Genomic DNA, 17,769 nt, shown 5'->3' on the forward strand with positions numbered 1-17,769 from the left:
AACAGGAAAGTTGGAATCAGGATGATTTTGATCAGATTTGTGTTTAGTTTGTCCAGTGAACAGTGTTGGCTCCTCGCTGCACTGACCTGCAGACACTACACTGCTCTGCTGCTGAGAAAAACATTTCCTGATAACCTGCTCTGTGTGGGTGTGTGCTCACGTCTTTTACCAACACATGCATGTTGGATTTCCAAACTCTTGCTGTTTTGAAAAACTTAGAAAATACTTTCAGTTTCCCAAAGTTTTAGATTCACATGGTTTTTATAGTTTGTCTAAATAGTTTCATCAATGCAAAGACTGGACGATGCAGCTTCCTGGCTAAGAAAGTAAAGGGGTGGGGTGTGAGCGATACTGTTCTTGCTGTTACTTCCTGAATGTTCTTAGACCACACGGAGCAAGAAACCCAACAGCAGCATCTGGATTTACACAGTTTAACAGAGTTTACTATACTAGTACACAGGTTTTACTGCAGTATAGCAGCCAGTCAACACAGTGTGGGAACAGAAAGTGAAGTTTATCTACTGATCAGCTGTCTCAGTCCTCTGAAGATGTCCTCAGATATTTATGCCAAACCAGATGTTTCACGGAAGGTGAGATACAACAGAAGGGAGGAGGAAGATGGAGAGTGGGAAGAAAGGGAGGTGCAGATCTACGAGACTGCAGACGATGTCAGAGATGATCCCACTGGTTGTCAGTCTGAGGAAGGAGGTAAGTGAGAAATTATCAAATCCTCCATCCATCCATTATCTACCACTTCAAACCCACAGACACACAGGGGGGAACATGCAAACTCCACACAGAAAGGCCCTGGGGTTGAACAGGATTCAAACCTGAAACCTTACTGCTGTGAGGCCACAATATGACACCACTGCAGCACCGTGACGCCCCATGATAAATCAGTAATCTAACAATTAATGCTTATTTGTCAGTTGTGCCTTTCAATCATGTTGGACTTAAAGTTTGTTCTTCCCTCAGTATGTTACACTGATCTTTCCAACCCAAGCTCCTGCAGCCCATCACACATCAGTGTTAGTTTCTATACAGCAGTCTGTCATTCTGCTGGAGGACTCATTCAGCTCACGTAGGCAGTGACAGTGAAATCTGGAGGGGTGTGATTGAGAGGAATGGCCTCCCCGATCTGAACTCGAGTGGTATTTTGTTGTAAAGCTTCTGTGCTAGTCACAGCTTGTTCATAACAAACACCATGTTTGAGCATAGGTGTTGCGTCACTAATGACGGAAACGGAGAGGACCCAAAGGCAGATTCAAAAACAGAGTCAGTTTATTATAACACAAATTCACTGGAGGTTAATCCACACATAAAACTCTCCAGGTGCTCAGGACAGTCTTTCCTGAAAGTACAGGGCGACGAATGCCTGGATCAGACTGCGTGGCTCCCAGGCAACAGGGGAAGGCACACCCCAGGAACTGCTGACATGCAGGGACCTGGAGAAAGAGAGAACAGGTAAGTTTTTGGCTGAGCTGATCCTTTCACTGAGTGAAGCTGGCGAGAGGCTACCGCGTGTGGATAACGGGAAGAACTGGCGACGCTGGAGAGGTGAACCGGAGCCTTTATTGCCGATGGTGAGTGATTGGGACCAGGTGATGCTCATCAGCAGCAACTGTCTCTTCTGGCACACCTGCAGACAACACACACTGAGGTAGAAAGGAGACAAGGTAATTAGGAGGACTCGTACTGCCGCCTCATGACAGTACCCCCTCCCTTACGGTCGCCCCTCGGCGACCCCCAGGCTTGTCAGGGTGTCTCCGATGGAAGTCTCTGACCATGGTGGAGTCAAAGATAGACGAGCGTGACACCCAGGAACGTTCCTCTGGGCCGTAGCCCTCCCAGTCCACCAGATATTGATACCCCCGTCCTCGGCGGCGGACATCCAGTAACCGCCGCACCGTGTATACGGGGGCATCATCGATGAGCCGGGGCGGCGGTGGTGGGTTGGCCGGGGGGTGCAATGGGCTCACTGATACTGGTTTCAGCTGGGACACATGGAATACTGGATGAATCCTCATGTGGGGCGGGAGGCGAAGCCGGACCGCTACGGGGTTGATTATACGTTCGACAGGGAAGGGTCCGATATACCTGGGAGAGAGTTTACGAGATTCAGTCTTAAGTGGGATATTTCGAGTGGATAGCCATACCGACTGTCCCGGTTGGTAAGATGGGGCTGGGGACCTCCGACGGTCAGCCACTCGACGATTCTGCTCCGCCGTTCTCTGAAGAGCCATCCGTGTTAGTCTCCACACCCGGCGGCAGCGACGGAGATGGTGCTGGAGTGACGGGACTGCCACGTCCCGTTCCTGGGCATCAAACAACGGGGGCTGATAACCTAAGGAGGCTTCGAAGGGGGTTAGACCAGTAGCAGAACTTAGTTGTGAGTTGTGAGCATATTCCACCCAAGGCAGGTACTTACTCCAGTCGGTGGGACAAGAGGCAGTGACACAACGCAGAGCTGCTCCCAGGTCCTGGTTAACACGCTCAGTCTGTCCATTGGTTTGCGGGTGGAACCCCGAGGATAAGCTCACTGTCGCACCCAAGTCCTCACAAAAAACCCTACAGACCCGGGAGGTAAACTGGGGACCTCGGTCGGACACTATGTCCCGCGGAATTCCGTGCAGCCGGAACACATGCTGGGTTAATAAGTGGGCAGTTTCTAGTGCAGTGGGGAGCTTGGGAAGGGGAATGAAATGTGCAAACTTAGAAAACCTGTCTATTATGGTTAGGATAATGGTGTTACCTTGAGAGGGGGGGAGCCCCGTAACGAAGTCGAGGGCGATGTGCGACCAAGGCCTCGAAGGTATCGGCAATGGTTGAAGTAGTCCGGGGGCCGGTCGGTGTGAAGCCTTGCCTCGGGCGCATATGGCACAAGCTGACACAAAGGCCCGGATATCCCGGTCTTGGGACGGCCACCAGAACCGTCGCTGTACCAGGTCTTTGGTGCGGGCGATTCCGGGGTGGCAGGCGAGCGTGGTTCCGTGGGCCCACTGGAGAACCTGCGATCGGACAGAGCTGGGTACAAAAAGTCTGTTACTTGGGCCAGTGCCCGGATCCGGCTCATTAATCTGAGCCTGTTGTACCTGGTTCTCGATCTCCCAGGTGACCGCTGCTATCACGCAGTTGGGGGGCAAGATGGAGGCGGGCTCGGGTTCCGACTCTGCGGGAGCAAACTGGCGGGAGAGAGCGTCCGGCTTGGTGTTGCGTGACCCCGGGCGGTAGGTGACCGTAAACTGAAATCGAGTAAAAAACAGAGCCCACCGTGCCTGCCGAGCGTTTAACCGTCTGGCAGACTGTAGGTAAGCTAGATTCTTATGGTCGGTCCACACTACAAAGGGATGTTCTGCACCCTCCAACCAGTGCCTCCACTCTTCTAGGGCTAATTTTATAGCAAGGAGTTCCTTATCGCCCACGTCGTAATTGCGCTCTGCCGGGGATAGCCGCTGGGAAAAGAAAGCACAGGGATGCAACTTGCCATCAGACTCAGCACGCTGGGATAGAACCGCCCCCACTCCTACGTTAGAAGCATCAACCTCTACGATGAACTGCCGCAGAGGGTCTGGTTGCAGGAGGACAGGGGCCGAGGTGAAGCGTGATTTTAGTTCAGAAAACGCTGCCTCTGCCTCTGGGAGCCAGATGAAAGGCACTTTGGGGGATGTGAGCCGGGTAAGGGGCTGGGCCACGCTGCTGAACCCACGGATAAAGCAGCGGTAAAAATTGGCAAACCCGAGGAACTGCTGTAACTTACGCCAAGTTGTGGGGCGTGGCCACTCAGCCACCGCACTGACCTTGCTGGGGTCTGCTACTATTCTACCGCTCTCAACAATCAGACCGAGAAACGGAACGGATGGGCGGTGAAACTCACACTTCTCGGCCTTGACAAACAGCCGATTCTCCAACAGACGCTGCAGCACCAGTCTCACATGTTCCCGATGCTCATGCAGCGTCCGCGAGAAAATCAGGATGTCGTCAAGATAAACAAAAACTACTTTGTTCAGGAAATCTCGGAGGATGTCATTGATCATTGACTGGAAAACGGCTGGGGCGTTGGTGAGGCCGAATGGCATCACCAAATATTCAAAATGCCCTAAAGGGGTCTTGAAAGCCGTTTTCCATTCATCGCCCTCCCGGATCCGAATTAAATGATACGCACTACGGAGGTCGAGTTTGGTGAAAATAGTCGCTCCTTGCAGCAACTCGAAGGCGGATGACAGCAGGGGAAGCGGATAGCGATTTCGCACGGTGATAGCGTTAATTCCGCGGTAATCTATGCAGGGACGCAAGGTCCGATCCCTCTTTTCAACGAAGAAAAAACCGGACCCCACCGGGGACGACGAGGGCCGAATTATCCCTGACGCGAGGGACTCACCAATATACCGCTCCATCGCCTCCCTCTCCGGGCGCGACAGACTGTACAGCCTGCCAGAAGGAAGCGGAGCACCCAGGAGGAAATCGATGGGGCAATCGTAGGGTCGATGTGGGGGTAACGATAAAGCCCTTTCCTTACTAAAGACCTGCGACAGGTCGTAGTAACACTCCGGCACGCCGGTTAAATCTATGGCCGTCTCAACAGGGTTACTCTGGGTAATAGTGGGGGTCAACGCCGCCCGGAGGCAAGTACCATGGCAGCGCTGACTCCACTCAGTGATCCTACCGGTAGCCCAGTTAATGTGAGAGTTGTGGTGTTGAAGCCACGGAAGACCTAGTACCAGGGCTGATCGCGGTGCTGGAATAATTTTAAATGTGATCTCCTCGCGGTGATTACCTGAGAGGATCAGGGTCAAGGGAACGGTAACATGTGTGACGTGGGCAAGGAGACGACCGTCTAGGGCGTTGGCTCTCAAAGGGGAGGGCAGGGGGCGTAAGGACACCCCTATCCGCTGCGCCAATTCTGCATCTAAAAAGTTGTCGTCCGACCCCGAGTCGACCAGGACGGACACGGGAAATGTCCGCCGATCGACCAAGAGGACGGCCGACAAATTTACCCTGGGGCATACCGGGCGATCCGACACCCGACTCACCAGCACCCCCAGGCTTACTGATGAGGCGGCCGGTTTTTTGGCCGTTGTGGGCAATTTCTAAGCACGTGACCTGACTCACCACAGTATAGACACAAACCTCCCTGGAACCGCCGCCGCCGCTCTTCCGGGCTCAGACCAGCATGACCCAGCAGCATGGGTTCCTCCAGGTCCGAGGAGGTGGTAGTGGGGGTCGGAAAAGCCTTGGGAGCTGGCGGTCGTGCCGCGGATTCCTGGGCAGATGGCCCCGCGGGCAACCGTTCCCACTTGGCTCTCTCTCGTCGCCTCTCCCGGATGCGACCATCCAGGAGGATCACCTGGTCTATAAAAGATGGAAAATCGGGAGCTTGGTCCCTGCAAGTTAGTTCATCTTTGAGCTGTTCGGAAAGTCCACGTTTGAACAACTCCCGTAGGACTGGTCCTGCCCACCCCGTGCATGCTGCCACCGTCCTAAACTCGATGGCGTAATCCACCACGCTCCTATTTCCCTGGCGTATGGTGAGGAGCCGTGTAGCGGCGTCCCCGGCATAATCAGGTCGGTCAAACACTTGCCTGAAAGCCTCAAGAAACTGGAGTAGTGTCAGGTTAGTTAATGGCCTGGACGAGGATTCTGCCTCCGCCCAAGTGAGCGCCCTTCCCCGTAGCAGTCCGACTATAAAAGAAATTTTGGACTTATCTGTGGAGTAGGTCCGGGGTCGCGTCTCAAAGATGTTCGCGCACTGAAGAAGGAATCCTCCACAGGTTCCAGGGTTTCCGTGATATGGTTCGGGGTCCGCGACGTGCGGGTCGGGTTGATCCTGCGCCGGGCCAGGTGGCGGGCCCGTCTGTGGCGTGTCAACCGACACCACAGGAGCTGCGGGAGAGAGCTGCGTGGTTAGAATCCGTACCTGATCCATCAGCTGGGTCATGTGCGTAGCCATTTCCTGGTTCATCTTAACCAGGCTGCGTAGAGTATGATCGTGCTCTCCTAGCAAGGCCCCTTGCCGGGAGAGCGCCTCGTGCAGAGCACTACTGCTCAGGTGTTTGCCGGGCTGGGAATCCGCTGGGTCCATTTGGCCAGTTCTTTCTGTTGCGTCACTAATGACGGAAACGGAGAGGACCCAAAGGCAGATTCAAAAACAGAGTCAGTTTATTAACACAAATTCACTGGAGGTTAATCCACACATAAAACTCTCCAGGTGCTCAGGACAGTCTTTCCTGAAAGTACAGGGCGACGATCAGACTGCGTGGCTCCCAGGCAACAGGGGAAGGCACACCCCAGGAACTGCTGACATGCAGGGACCTGGAGAAAGAGAGAACAGGTAAGTTTTTGGCTGAGCTGATCCTTTCACTGAGTGAAGCTGGCGAGAGGCTACCGCGTGTGGATAACGGGAAGAACTGGCGACGCTGGAGAGGTGAACCGGAGCCTTTATTGCCGATGGTGAGTGATTGGGACCAGGTGATGCTCATCAGCAGCAACTGTCTCTTGTGGCACACCTGTAGACAACACACACTGAGGTAGAAAGGAGACAAGGTAATTAGGAGGACTCGTACTGCCGCCTCATGACAATAGGAGTATCCATTAGTGCACATGGCACCAGTAGACCCTATGGCCAGAGATTGATGATCGACTTCAAGGTTGTGTCATCTGACCTTCGGCCTAATGTCTTGGACAGTGGTAAAGAGAGGGGCTGAGCTGTCTAATGATCACCACCTGGTGGTGACTTAGATCTGCAAATGGAGGAGAAAGGTAGATAGACTCAACAGACCTAAATGAATTGTGAGAGTCTGTTGGGAATGTTTGGCTGAACCGTCTGTCAGAGAGGTCTTCAACTCCCACCTACATGAGAGATGAGAGCTTCAACCAGATCCTGAGTGAGGTTGGGGACATTGAGTCCAGGTGTACCATGTTCTCCACCTCCATTGTAAAAGAAACCACAAACTGTGGTTGTAAGGTCTCTGGTGCCTGTTGTGGCGGCAATCCCCAAACCCGGTGGTGGACACCAGACATAAGGAATGCCATTAAGCTGAAGAAGGAGTCCTGTCAAGCCTGGTTGGCTTGTGGGACTCCTAAGGCAGTTGAGAAGTGCCAGCAGGCCAAGCGTGCAGCAGCCTGGGCAGTGGTGGCCACCTGTCTGGTGACTCAGGAGGGGGAAACAGTGCTCTGCCAATAGTTGTTACAATGGAGGTGGGGAGCTGTTGACCTCAACTGGGGATACTGTCGGACAGTGGAAGGAATACTTCGAGGACCTCCTCAAACCCCAACCATAGAGGAAGCAGAAGCTGAGGACTCATCCGTCTATCAGCCAGACTAAAGTAGCTGAGGTGGTTTGAAAGCTTCTTGGTGGCAAGACTCCGGGGGTGGATGAGATCTGCCCTGACTAGCTTAAGTCTTTGGATGTTGTTGGGCTGTCTTGGCTGACATGAGTCTGATGAGTCTGCAACATCGCGTACCTCTGAACAGGCAAACCAGGGTGGTGGTGCCATTTTTCAAAAAGGGGGACCGCAGGGTGTAATCCAACAAGTGGGATCACAGTCCTCAGCCTTCCTGGGAAAGTCTATGCGAGGATACTGGACAGGAGAATTCAGACAATAGTAGAACCTCGATTTAAGAAGGAACAATGTGGTTTTCATCCTGGTCATGAAATGCTGGACCAGCTCTATACCCTCTCCAGGGTGCTCGAGGGTTCATGGGAGTTTGCCCAACCTGTCTGCATGTGCTTTGTAGACTTGAAAAAGGCATTCAACCATGTTCCTCATGGCATACTGTGGGAGGTGCTCTGGGAGTGTGGGATCCGGGGCTCTTTGCTAAAGGCTGTCCGGTTTCTGTACAAACAGAGAAGGAGCTCGGTTTGCATTGCCAGCAGTAAGTCAGACCTGTTCCCAGTGCATGTTGGACTCTGGCAGGGCTTCCCTCTGTAACCGGTTTCTAGGTGCAGCCAGGGACCGGAGGGAGTCCAGTTCAGGGACAGAAGGATTCCATCTCTGCTTTTAGCAGATGACGTTGTCCTGTTGGCTTCATCAGCCAAGACCTTCAGCCTGCGCTGGGGTGGTTTGCATGGGATGAGAATCATCGCCTCTAAGTCCGAGGCCATGGATCTCTAGAGAATAAGGTGGCTTGCACTCTCCGTGTCAGAGGAGAGATCCTGCCTCAAGTGGAGTGGAGTTTAAATACCTCAGGACCTTTTCCATGAGTGAAGGAAGAATGGAATGGGAGATTGAAAGATGGAACAGTGGTTCCACAGCAACAATGCCAGCAGTTGATGTGGTAAAGAAGGAGCCGAGTCAAAAGGTGAAGCTCTCAATTCATCAGTCAATCTATGTTCCTACCCTCACCTATGGTTATAAGCTCTGGGTCATGACTGAAAGAACCAGATCGCCGATACAAGCAAATAAAATGAGTTTCCTCAACAGTGTGGTTGAGTGGCTCTCATATAGAGGGTGAGGAGCTCGGTCACCTGGGAGGAGTTTGGAATAGAGCCGCTGCTCCTCCACATCGAGAGAGTAGCAAGCTGAGGTGGCTCGGGCATCTGTTCCGGATGACTCCTGGACGCCACCTTGGGGAGGTGTTCCGTGCATGTCCCACAATGAGGAAGCCCTGGGTAAGACCCAGGACACAAGGGATGGACTATGTCTCACGGCTGGCCTGAGAACAGTTTTCAGTGCAGCTGCTGTAAAAAGTCTGAGTGAGTGAATGTTCATATGACTGAACATCAGAACATGTTGAAGGTGTTAGTTCCTCATCAAGTCTAAACCTAAAAAACTGCACAGACCACACGTCACATTTCCTGTGTCAGAAACTGCTCAGCTCTTTGTTTCTCTGTGTCTCTATTAATAGTGTGTGGACATTCAGCAAAGTGCTGCACAGTGCTGCTGCAGAGTAACACAACTTGTATCTCTGCAACAAACAACCTTTTCAGCAGGACTTGAGTTTCTCACTTTATTGAAAAGGTTTTTCCAACTCCATTGCATGGATCATATAGTCCAGTAATTCAACTTATAACACACAAATGAAGGTTTTCATGAAACAGGAACAAAGTGCTTCAAGTATCTGTGGCTGTGGGTGGACCTGCTGCTACTTCCATCATGCCCTGTTGAAAGCTGCCTGACTCAGACAGAAACAGACAGTGAAGACTGGTCCAAAACAGCTTCAGGTGCTTTTTAGCTCTTTGTCCCTCAACATGTCTGCAGACATTCAGTCTGTGTCAGATGTGAGGGTGAAATATATCAGAGGAGTCCCAGAGGACACAAGAGAGACAGACAGAAGCCAGGATGGACAGCAGCTCACTGATGTTGGCTTACAACAAGCTGGTGAGTCTGAAATCATCAATATTAGAAGAGAAAAGCTGATGCTGAGTCTTAGTGGCTGCAATTTGACAGGATTTTTACACAAACTGGAGCTTTTCAGTTTGACTCTTGCAGAAAAACCAATTCTAGTATCATCCAGTCCAGTTCCTGTAAGTGCAGAACAAAGAGGATCAACTTGTGTGAGTCAGTATCAGGTTACTTTGTGCTGGAATTTGGTCAAAGTGCAGGTCAAATGTCATTGTTGGCAGCAAACAGATGCATTCAATGACAGGAATAAAGGACAAAGAGCTGAATCAAAGTGTCTTCTCTGTGGATTTGGCCTCTGCAGGAAGACACAGTGAGAAGAAGCTTCCAGCTGTGAAAAGAAGCAGGTTCAGAGTTTGGACAGGGGCTCTGGGAGTGCTGTATCTGCTGATTCTGGCTGCCATCATCATACGCTGTGAGGACTTTTATTCCACTGTCTTCACTGTTTTGGTTTTCCACATTCAAACTGCAGGTTTTTGTTTGGGTCCTGGTCTTACTTGGTATTTCAGCCACCGCAGAGTCACTTCCTGTCTAGTGACGACGCCCTGAGTGAGCTCAACACACGGCAGGTTCAAGAACAGTCGGCACAACAAATAACTGAATTCTAGATTAAAGCTGTGACTGTGATGGTCAATAAAACACAGGAAGTAACTCAGCTATGTCTTTATAAAGCAGAATGATTTGATGTCGTCTGTTTCTTCTGGTGTTTTTCTCATCAGATGTTTCAGTGACATTAGAAAACAACAACCTGAGCAGAAACAACTCACTGTTGGAGAAAAAAACTGCAGGTAAGATTGTTTTGAACTAACAGGCAAACACCATAAAACACATGATCCAACTTCACTCTGCATCAACATTTTCATGTTTTATCTGCTGCTGATTTTCTTAAGACATGGCAGCCAACAACAGTCAGTTACAGGAAGAAGTGAAGAAGCTGAAGGACAAAACTGAAGGTGAGAGAAGTTTAAAAACTATGATCAAATATCAGAATTAAACCAGTTTCTATGATATCACTGAAGAGTCACTTTGAATTCTAACTGTCTAATGTAGTTGAACAGTTTTGCTGTGTGGATATTTGTGTTGGAGGTAATCACTTCAAATGAGAGTGACGTCGTATTTACAGAGTAAAGAACCTGAAAGTGAAAAGTGGAGACAGAAAGATCTGAACCTACACAGTGAAAGTACAAGTCTTATCAGTCTGACACTGAATGACATGAACTGGCTTTAAAACACTTGTCTCACATTAAGGGAAGTGGTGTCCTGAAGGATGGACGAGATTTGGTTGCAGCTGTTACTTTAAATCCACTCAGGAGAAATATTGGTTTGAAAGTAGGTCGGACTGTATAAACAAAGAAGCTAATCTGGTGTCGATAAACAGCAAAGAGGAGCAGGTGAGTGTGTTTGTTACTGTGTGTGTGATCTCTGATGTAACTGCCAGTGATCTGTTCCTTGTGTTTCTGACCTGCTGCCAGTCTGGGACCTGCCTCCTGTCTGGACCCTGATGGATTTATTTGCCTTATTTGACAACGGTCGGTCTATGCGAGGAGCTGATCTTCATCAGTTCTTTGGCTGTTTCTGATTTATGCTCCATGGAGGAAAAGAAAAGTTGCAGCAGATTTAGTTTTTCCTTCAGACAGACTCACAGGACGATTTTACTACAACAGAAATACTGAATTATGAATGGAGAAATAATTATTGTCTCTTGTCAACTATTAGGAATTTGTCACAAAGCTGAATGCGAAGGGACAGTCCTGGATCAGTCTATTCAGAGAAAGTACATGGGCATATAATTGGAAATGGGTGGACGTATCAGCGCTGACAGAAACGTGAGCCAGTGTTTTGTTTCTATTTCAGTGCCATCAAAGTCATTGTTGGAAACTAACAGAACCATGTGTTAAAGGCAGGACAGCAACACATGTTCAAAGGATTTTCTCAGTGTTGCTTTGGAACAACCTGCAGATGTTGAATCCAATGAAAGAACGTGAACAGAAAACTGAGTGTTTGAATGAAGAGCTGGACTTGAGCTCTGTTCATCTGCAGTCTGTGATGAGGTCCAGTAACAAGGACTCAGTTTGAAAGAGTCAGGATTCAAAAAGTCTTCAAAGCCCTGGTCACAGTTCAGCTTATTGAACGTGTGTGCTGCTCTGTATCCTCAGACAGAAAAGAACAAACTGCTTCTCAACTTCACAAGTCAAACAAATGTGACTGCAGGTCCTTTAACTTTAGCTCAGCATGAAGGACGACCTGCCTCTTCTCTGCTCTTTAGAAAGGGAAGAACATATGAAGCAAAAAGCTGAATATGACCATTAGTCCCAGGGATGGATTAAGAGAGCAGCTTTACAACCAGTTTGTCCTGCTGGCAAACTGAGCTACTGCAATTAAAATCCCTGCAACCCACAAAGTCTTTTCCTCATAGACGACCATTGAAAACTGATGTGAGTCCAACTGTTGACTGAACACCTCAAACTGCACCAGCTCCATTATTACTTCCCTGTCATTCATTTTTCAAGCATTAAGATTCAAAATTGGTCAAACCTTTAAAGCTGTTTCAGAGAAACCCTACTGAGCATGTGCAGGGAGCTTAAAAACCAGGAGTCAGACCAGGACCAGAGAAAAGGTCTCTGGAGTATGAGCAGAGTAACTTTTATTGGAATGAATGGATGCCATGTCTAAGTCCCGGATCCAGTTTTCATAACACATCTGGGACCAGACTCATACCCATAATCCTTTGTGTTTGAGGTGTCTGCAAATCCCCTAAAAATGATGGAAAATATCTGAAATATTCAAAGTGAGATTCAAGTTTATGTGAATATGAAAATAATCAGGAGTTTCAGCCCAGTTTAAAACTATATTTTATTTGTCCACAGGTTCTGGGCAACAGGACATGGAAACGGGTACTATGGATCATGTTGTGACCAACAAGGAAAATGGACTCAAAGTTATTACTATAATAAAAAGACCTGGATCTGTGAGAAAAGGATTTCCTAGTTGTGGTGATGACAGAGGGCTGTGGACTGTTGGGATGAAGCTGTTTGTCCAATCAGACCAAAGACACCAAACTATGAAAAGCTCTGCATGAGCCTCAGAGTCATCTTCCATTAGTTCACATGTTCAACCATCTGGATTCCATAGACATTGTCCCTCTGTGCTCTATGGTGCAGACAGAGCAGTGGGGCTGGAAGTCGTCCACACAACAACTACATGTGCACTCACTGACTCTGTCGTCCCACAGAAGGGTTAGAATAAAAGTGAACTGCAGCTTGTCTTTACTTTGCTTTACTTGCTTTATTCATGAGTCTGTTGCTGCTCAAACTGCTCAAAGTGTCTTCTTCATTTTCTCTGATACACCTGGAGTTAGTATCTGCTTCGTTTTACCTGGACCAGGATCCTTTCTTCATCTAAACATGTGTCACATTAACCACATTAGAAAATACTGTAAAGAACCAACAAACTATTAAAGGCTTCTTCACCAAATGCATTGTCTAATATCATCAGTGTGTCTGGGGAATTCTTTGTGAAAATACAAACATGTAGTCAGGATGATGCAGCAGTGTCTGTGCAGCTGGAAAAAGGCCTCTGTCATGTTTCTACTAAGACACAACAACCAGAGAGAGAAGAGCCAAAATACAGACACACAGGCAGACAGATGCAGTAAAGAACCACGTTAATGGAAATACTGGCTTACACACAGTCGGAGCCAACGAGGACCAAGCAGGGAAAACAGGAGGCCGAGTCAGCAACGTGCAGGGAAACACACAAGTTGTCCGATCACGGCAAACCATCTGAGAGAACAGACGAAAAATACAGGTAGAGTCTAGCCAGGACACACAGAGAAAACCAGGAACAGCTGGAAGTCTGTGGTATAAAAGTGAAACCAGAGCAGTATATCCACTGGGGAAAGTGATCAGGGAATGAGGAGCAGGTGTGCTGGTGAGCAGAGGGTAAGTTGGCAGGAAGCACAGGAAAAGTTTATTCAGGATGGCACCATTGATGGATATCCAGAGACATCTGATGGCTGGATGGAGAATGGCAGGTCTTGTAACTTTCCAGGGTGCTGAAGAAGTGAGAATGTGGGTGAATGCAAAGAAAGAGGTGGACAAAACATAATGGACAGGAATTCTGACATGGTCCTAACTGCATATCAAGTCAATGTGACGGATATTAGTTCACAGTGTCAGTAAGATCCTCCCGACTGTCGTATCGCGCTAAATCAACCACATGCTATACACACTTTATGCTAGCAATCGGACACTTCAACGAAAAACGGTTTAAAACAGGGAAAAAAAAGCACTTGAAAATGTTCGTAGTCCAGTCAATAAACTTCACATAACATTGTGCCCCTCCTTGAACCACCACCTTATCGTGGTGGAGGGGTTTGAGTGCCCGTATGATCCTAGGAGCTATGTTGTCCAGGGCTATATGCCCCTGGCAGGGTCTCCCCCAAGGCAAACAGGTCCTAGGTGACGGACCAGAATAAAAGCGGTTCAGTGACCTCTTATGGAGCGACAACCGAGGACCGTGATGTTGCCCGGCATGGCAAAGCCGGGGCCCCACCCTGGAGCCAGGCCTGGGGTTCGGGCCCATAGGAGAGCGCCTGGTGGCTGGGTCTCCCCCCATGGGGCCCAGCCGGGCAAAGCCCGAAAGAGCGACGTGGGGACCACCCACAGGAGGATACATAAGGGGCCAGTGCACAGTGGATTGGGCAGTGGTCGAGAACGGGGACCTCGGCGACCCGATCCCTGGATGCTGAAACTGGCTCTAGGGACATGGAATGTCACCTCACTGGGGGGGGGGGGGGGGGGGGAGCCTGAGCTTGTGCGGGAGGTCGAGCGATACCGGCTAGAGATAGTTCGGCTCACCTCCACACACAGCCTGGGCTCTGGAACCCAGCTCCTTGAGAGGGGCTGGACTCTCTTCTACTCTGGAGTTGCTTGCGGTGAGCGGCGGCGAGCTGGTGTGGACTTGCTCATAGCTCTCCAACTCAGCCGCCACGTGTTGGAGTTTTCCCCAGAGTGAAAGGGTCGTTTCCCTGCGCCTTCGGGTCGGGGGATAGGTCGGGTAGAGTACCCGGCCTTTTTGGAGTCTCTCGGGGGGGTGCTGAAAGGTGCTCCTACCGGGGACTCCATAATTCTGGTGGGGGACTTCAACGCTCACGTGGGCAGCGACAGTGAAACCTGGAGGGGCGTGATTGGGAGGAACGGCCTCCTCTATATGAACCCGAGTGGTTTTCTGTTGCTGTTGCTTGTCCATAACGAACACCATGTTCAAGCATAAGGGTGTCCATCAGTGCACATGGAACCAGGACACCCTAGGCTGGAGGTCAATGATCGACTTTGTAGTCGTGTCATCTGACCTTCGACCGTATGTCTTGGACACTAGGGTGAAGAGAGGGGCAGAGCTGTCAACTGATCACCACCTGGTGGTGAGTTGGATCCACTGGCGGAGGAGGAAGCGGGACAGACTTGGCAGGCCCAAACGTACTGTGAGGGTCTGTTGGGAATGTTTGGCCGAACCCGCTGTCAGAGAGGTCTTTAACTCACACCTCCGAGAGAGCTTCTACCAGATCCCGGGGTAGGCTGTCGGCCCCGAAGAAATTCTGGCAAACCGTCCGGCGCCTCAGGAGGGGGAAGCAGTGCTCTACCAACACTGTTTACAGTGGAAGTGGGGAGTTGCTGACCTCGACTGGGGATATTGTCGAACGGTGGAAGGAATACTTTGAGGATCTCCTCAATCCCGTCAACATGTCTTCCATAAGGGAAGCAGGGGCCGGGGATTCGGAGGCTGATCCATCCATCACCCAAGCCGAAGTCATTGAGGTAGTTCGGCAGCTCCTCAGTGGCAAAGCACCGGGGGTGGATGAGTTCCGCCCTGAGTACCTTAAGTCTCTGGATGTTGTTGGGCTGTCATGGCTGACACGCCTGTGCAACATCGCGTGGCGTTCGGGGACACTACCCCTGGATTGGCAGACCAGGGTGGTGGTTCCTCTTTTTAAGAAGGGGGACCGGAGGGTGTGTTCCAACTACAGAGGGATCACATTCCTCAGTCTCCCGGGGAATATCTATGCCAGGGTACTGGAGAGGAGGATCCGGCCGGTGGTCGAACCTCGGATCCAGGAGGAACAATACGGCTTCCGTCCTGGGCGTGGAACACTGGACCAGCTCTACACACTCTCAAGGGTGCTCGAGGGTTCATGGGAGTTTGCCCAACCAGTCCACATGTGTTTTGTGGACTTGGAGAAGGCATTCGACCGGGTCCCTCGTGACATCCTGTGGGAGGTGCTCCAGGAGTATGGGGTCCGGGGCCCTTTGTTGAGGGCTATCCGGTCTCTGTACAAACGGAGCAGGAGCTTGGTTCGCATTGCCGGTAGTAAGTCAGACCTGTTCCCAGTGCACGTTGGACTCCGGCAGGGCTGCCCTTTGTGACCGGTTCTGTTCATTACTTTTATGGACAGAATTTCTAGGCGCAGCCAGGGGCCAGAGGGAGTCCAGTTCGGGGACCACAGGATTTCATCTCTGCTTTTTGCAGATGATATTGTCCTGTTGGCTCCATCGAGCCAGGATCTCCGAGCGTGAAGCGGCTGGGATGAGAATCGGCACTTCCAAGTCCGAGGCCATGGTACTCAACCGGAAAAAGGTGGCTTGCCATCTCCAGGCCAGGAGAGAGATCCTGCCTCAAGTGAAGGAGTTTAAGTATCTCGGGGTCTTGTTCACAAGTGAGAGAAGGACGGAAAGCTAGACTGACAGACGGATCGGGGCATCGGCAGCAGTAATGCGGTTGGTGTAGTGGTCCGTTGTGGTGAAGAAGGAGCTGAGCTGGAAGGCGAAGCTCTCGATTTACCGGTCAATCTACATTCCTACTCTCACCTATGGTCATCAGCTTTGGGTCGTGACCGAAAGAACAAGATTGCGGATACAAGCGGCTGAAATGAGCTTCCTCCGCAGGGTGGCCGGGCGCTCCCTTAGAGATAGGGTGAGGACCTCGGTCACCCGGGAGGAGCTCGGAGTAGAGCCGCTGCTCTTACACATCGAGAGGAGTCAGTTGAGGTGGCTCGGGCATCTGTTTCGGATGCTTCCTGGGCGCCTCCCAGGGGAGGTGCTCCGGGCATGTCCCACCGGGAGGAGGCCCCAGGGCAGACCCAGGACACGATGGAGGGACTATGTCTCCCGGCTGGCCTGGGACAGCCTCGGTGTCCCCCCGGAAGAGCTGGAGGAAGTGTCCAGGGACAAGGAAGTCTGGGTATCCCTGATTCGGCTACTGCCAACGCGACCCAGCCCCGGATAAGCGGTAGAAGATGGATGGATGAATAACATTGTTCTAAATAAACGTGCTAATATTGAGCTAAAAGATGAAATTTGAAAGAATTGAACTTACCGCGATGAGAGAGAAAATGGCGACTGGAACAATCCAGCGCCGCATTTCTTCACCGGAAATAAAGGCGCGGTCCAGTTTGACTCTCCGAGTGTGAAACTCCCAACATTTACTCCAACACTGACTCTGCTAGTGTTGGTTTTTATCGGCTCAGTGTTAAAACGACTCTGAATTTTGTTCATGTCATGTTACGGTGGAAATTTAACCCTGGCAGATTTGCCAGTCTTCCCTTTGTTCCCCGGTAACTATTTGCCAACCATGTTTATATTTAGAAGATTTTCAACCGGACATTAACGAAGGTCAAACAAAAATCAACGGGTTTCAATTATGGGCATCTGTTTGTTGTTGGTTTCATCAGTTTGTCACTGTCTGACTGTGACTTTAGACATATAATGTGGAAATAACTGCAAATCAACCAAAATGATCACCATTGATTAGATCTTACATGAAGTTGGAGCCACGTGGTGTTGATGGAAAAGTCCTATTGTTTATGTTTGCCTGTGGTTTTCACGTGTGGTAATATTGATTTCTGTGGAACGGTGTATGGGAAATAATATTCTAAAAGGGAGTGGGACCAAGTTAGACTGGATTTAAATGAATCCATGACAGTTTTATTGAATAACATGGTAGGGTTTATAATTTACCAGTTCTCATCTATGCCAAGATTTTTACACGTTGACATTAATATGTCAGAAAGAAGCTGAAACATTTCATATTGTTTAGCTGTTAGATTTTATCCAGGATTCAAGAACTGCTTCAAATACCAACACACGACGGAGCAGAAAACCACCATGGGGAACAAAGGTACTGGGGAACATAGGGAAGACCCCCTTTCAATCCAGTAGAAAGCCCAGTAGTGATCCAGTGAGAAAAAGGAGCGACAGAGTATGGTATAGTAACAGAGTATGGGGAGATCCAGAGAGAAGGGACCATTGTGTCATATTCCAGTCCATGATTCACTGCTGTTGTCAGCATGAAACCACCTGACAGGTAGAGTAAACAAAGCCACCACACTGGACACATTGTTTGTTGATTCCTTGTTTAGGCTGGAAATATAGCAGGA

General features: G+C 50.0%; 1 protein-coding gene across 1 annotated transcript; it reads left to right on the forward strand.

Annotated features, from left to right (window-relative positions):
- The first annotated feature begins 394 nt into the window (after positions 1–394).
- Positions 395–12,596, forward strand: LOC113126793 (CD209 antigen-like protein A). The gene is made up of 6 exons (XM_026300940.1): positions 395–708; positions 10,058–10,126; positions 10,229–10,291; positions 10,587–10,729; positions 11,055–11,164; positions 12,206–12,596. The coding sequence occupies exons 1-6, from the start codon at positions 549–551 to the stop codon at positions 12,324–12,326; spliced, it is 666 nt and encodes a 221-aa protein (XP_026156725.1). The 5' UTR covers positions 395–548; the 3' UTR covers positions 12,327–12,596.
- Positions 12,597–17,769: the final 5,173 nt, after the last annotated feature.

Source organism: Mastacembelus armatus, chromosome 11, assembly GCF_900324485.2.
Source record: "Mastacembelus armatus chromosome 11, fMasArm1.2, whole genome shotgun sequence".
NCBI classification, from domain to species: domain Eukaryota; kingdom Metazoa; phylum Chordata; class Actinopteri; order Synbranchiformes; family Mastacembelidae; genus Mastacembelus; species Mastacembelus armatus.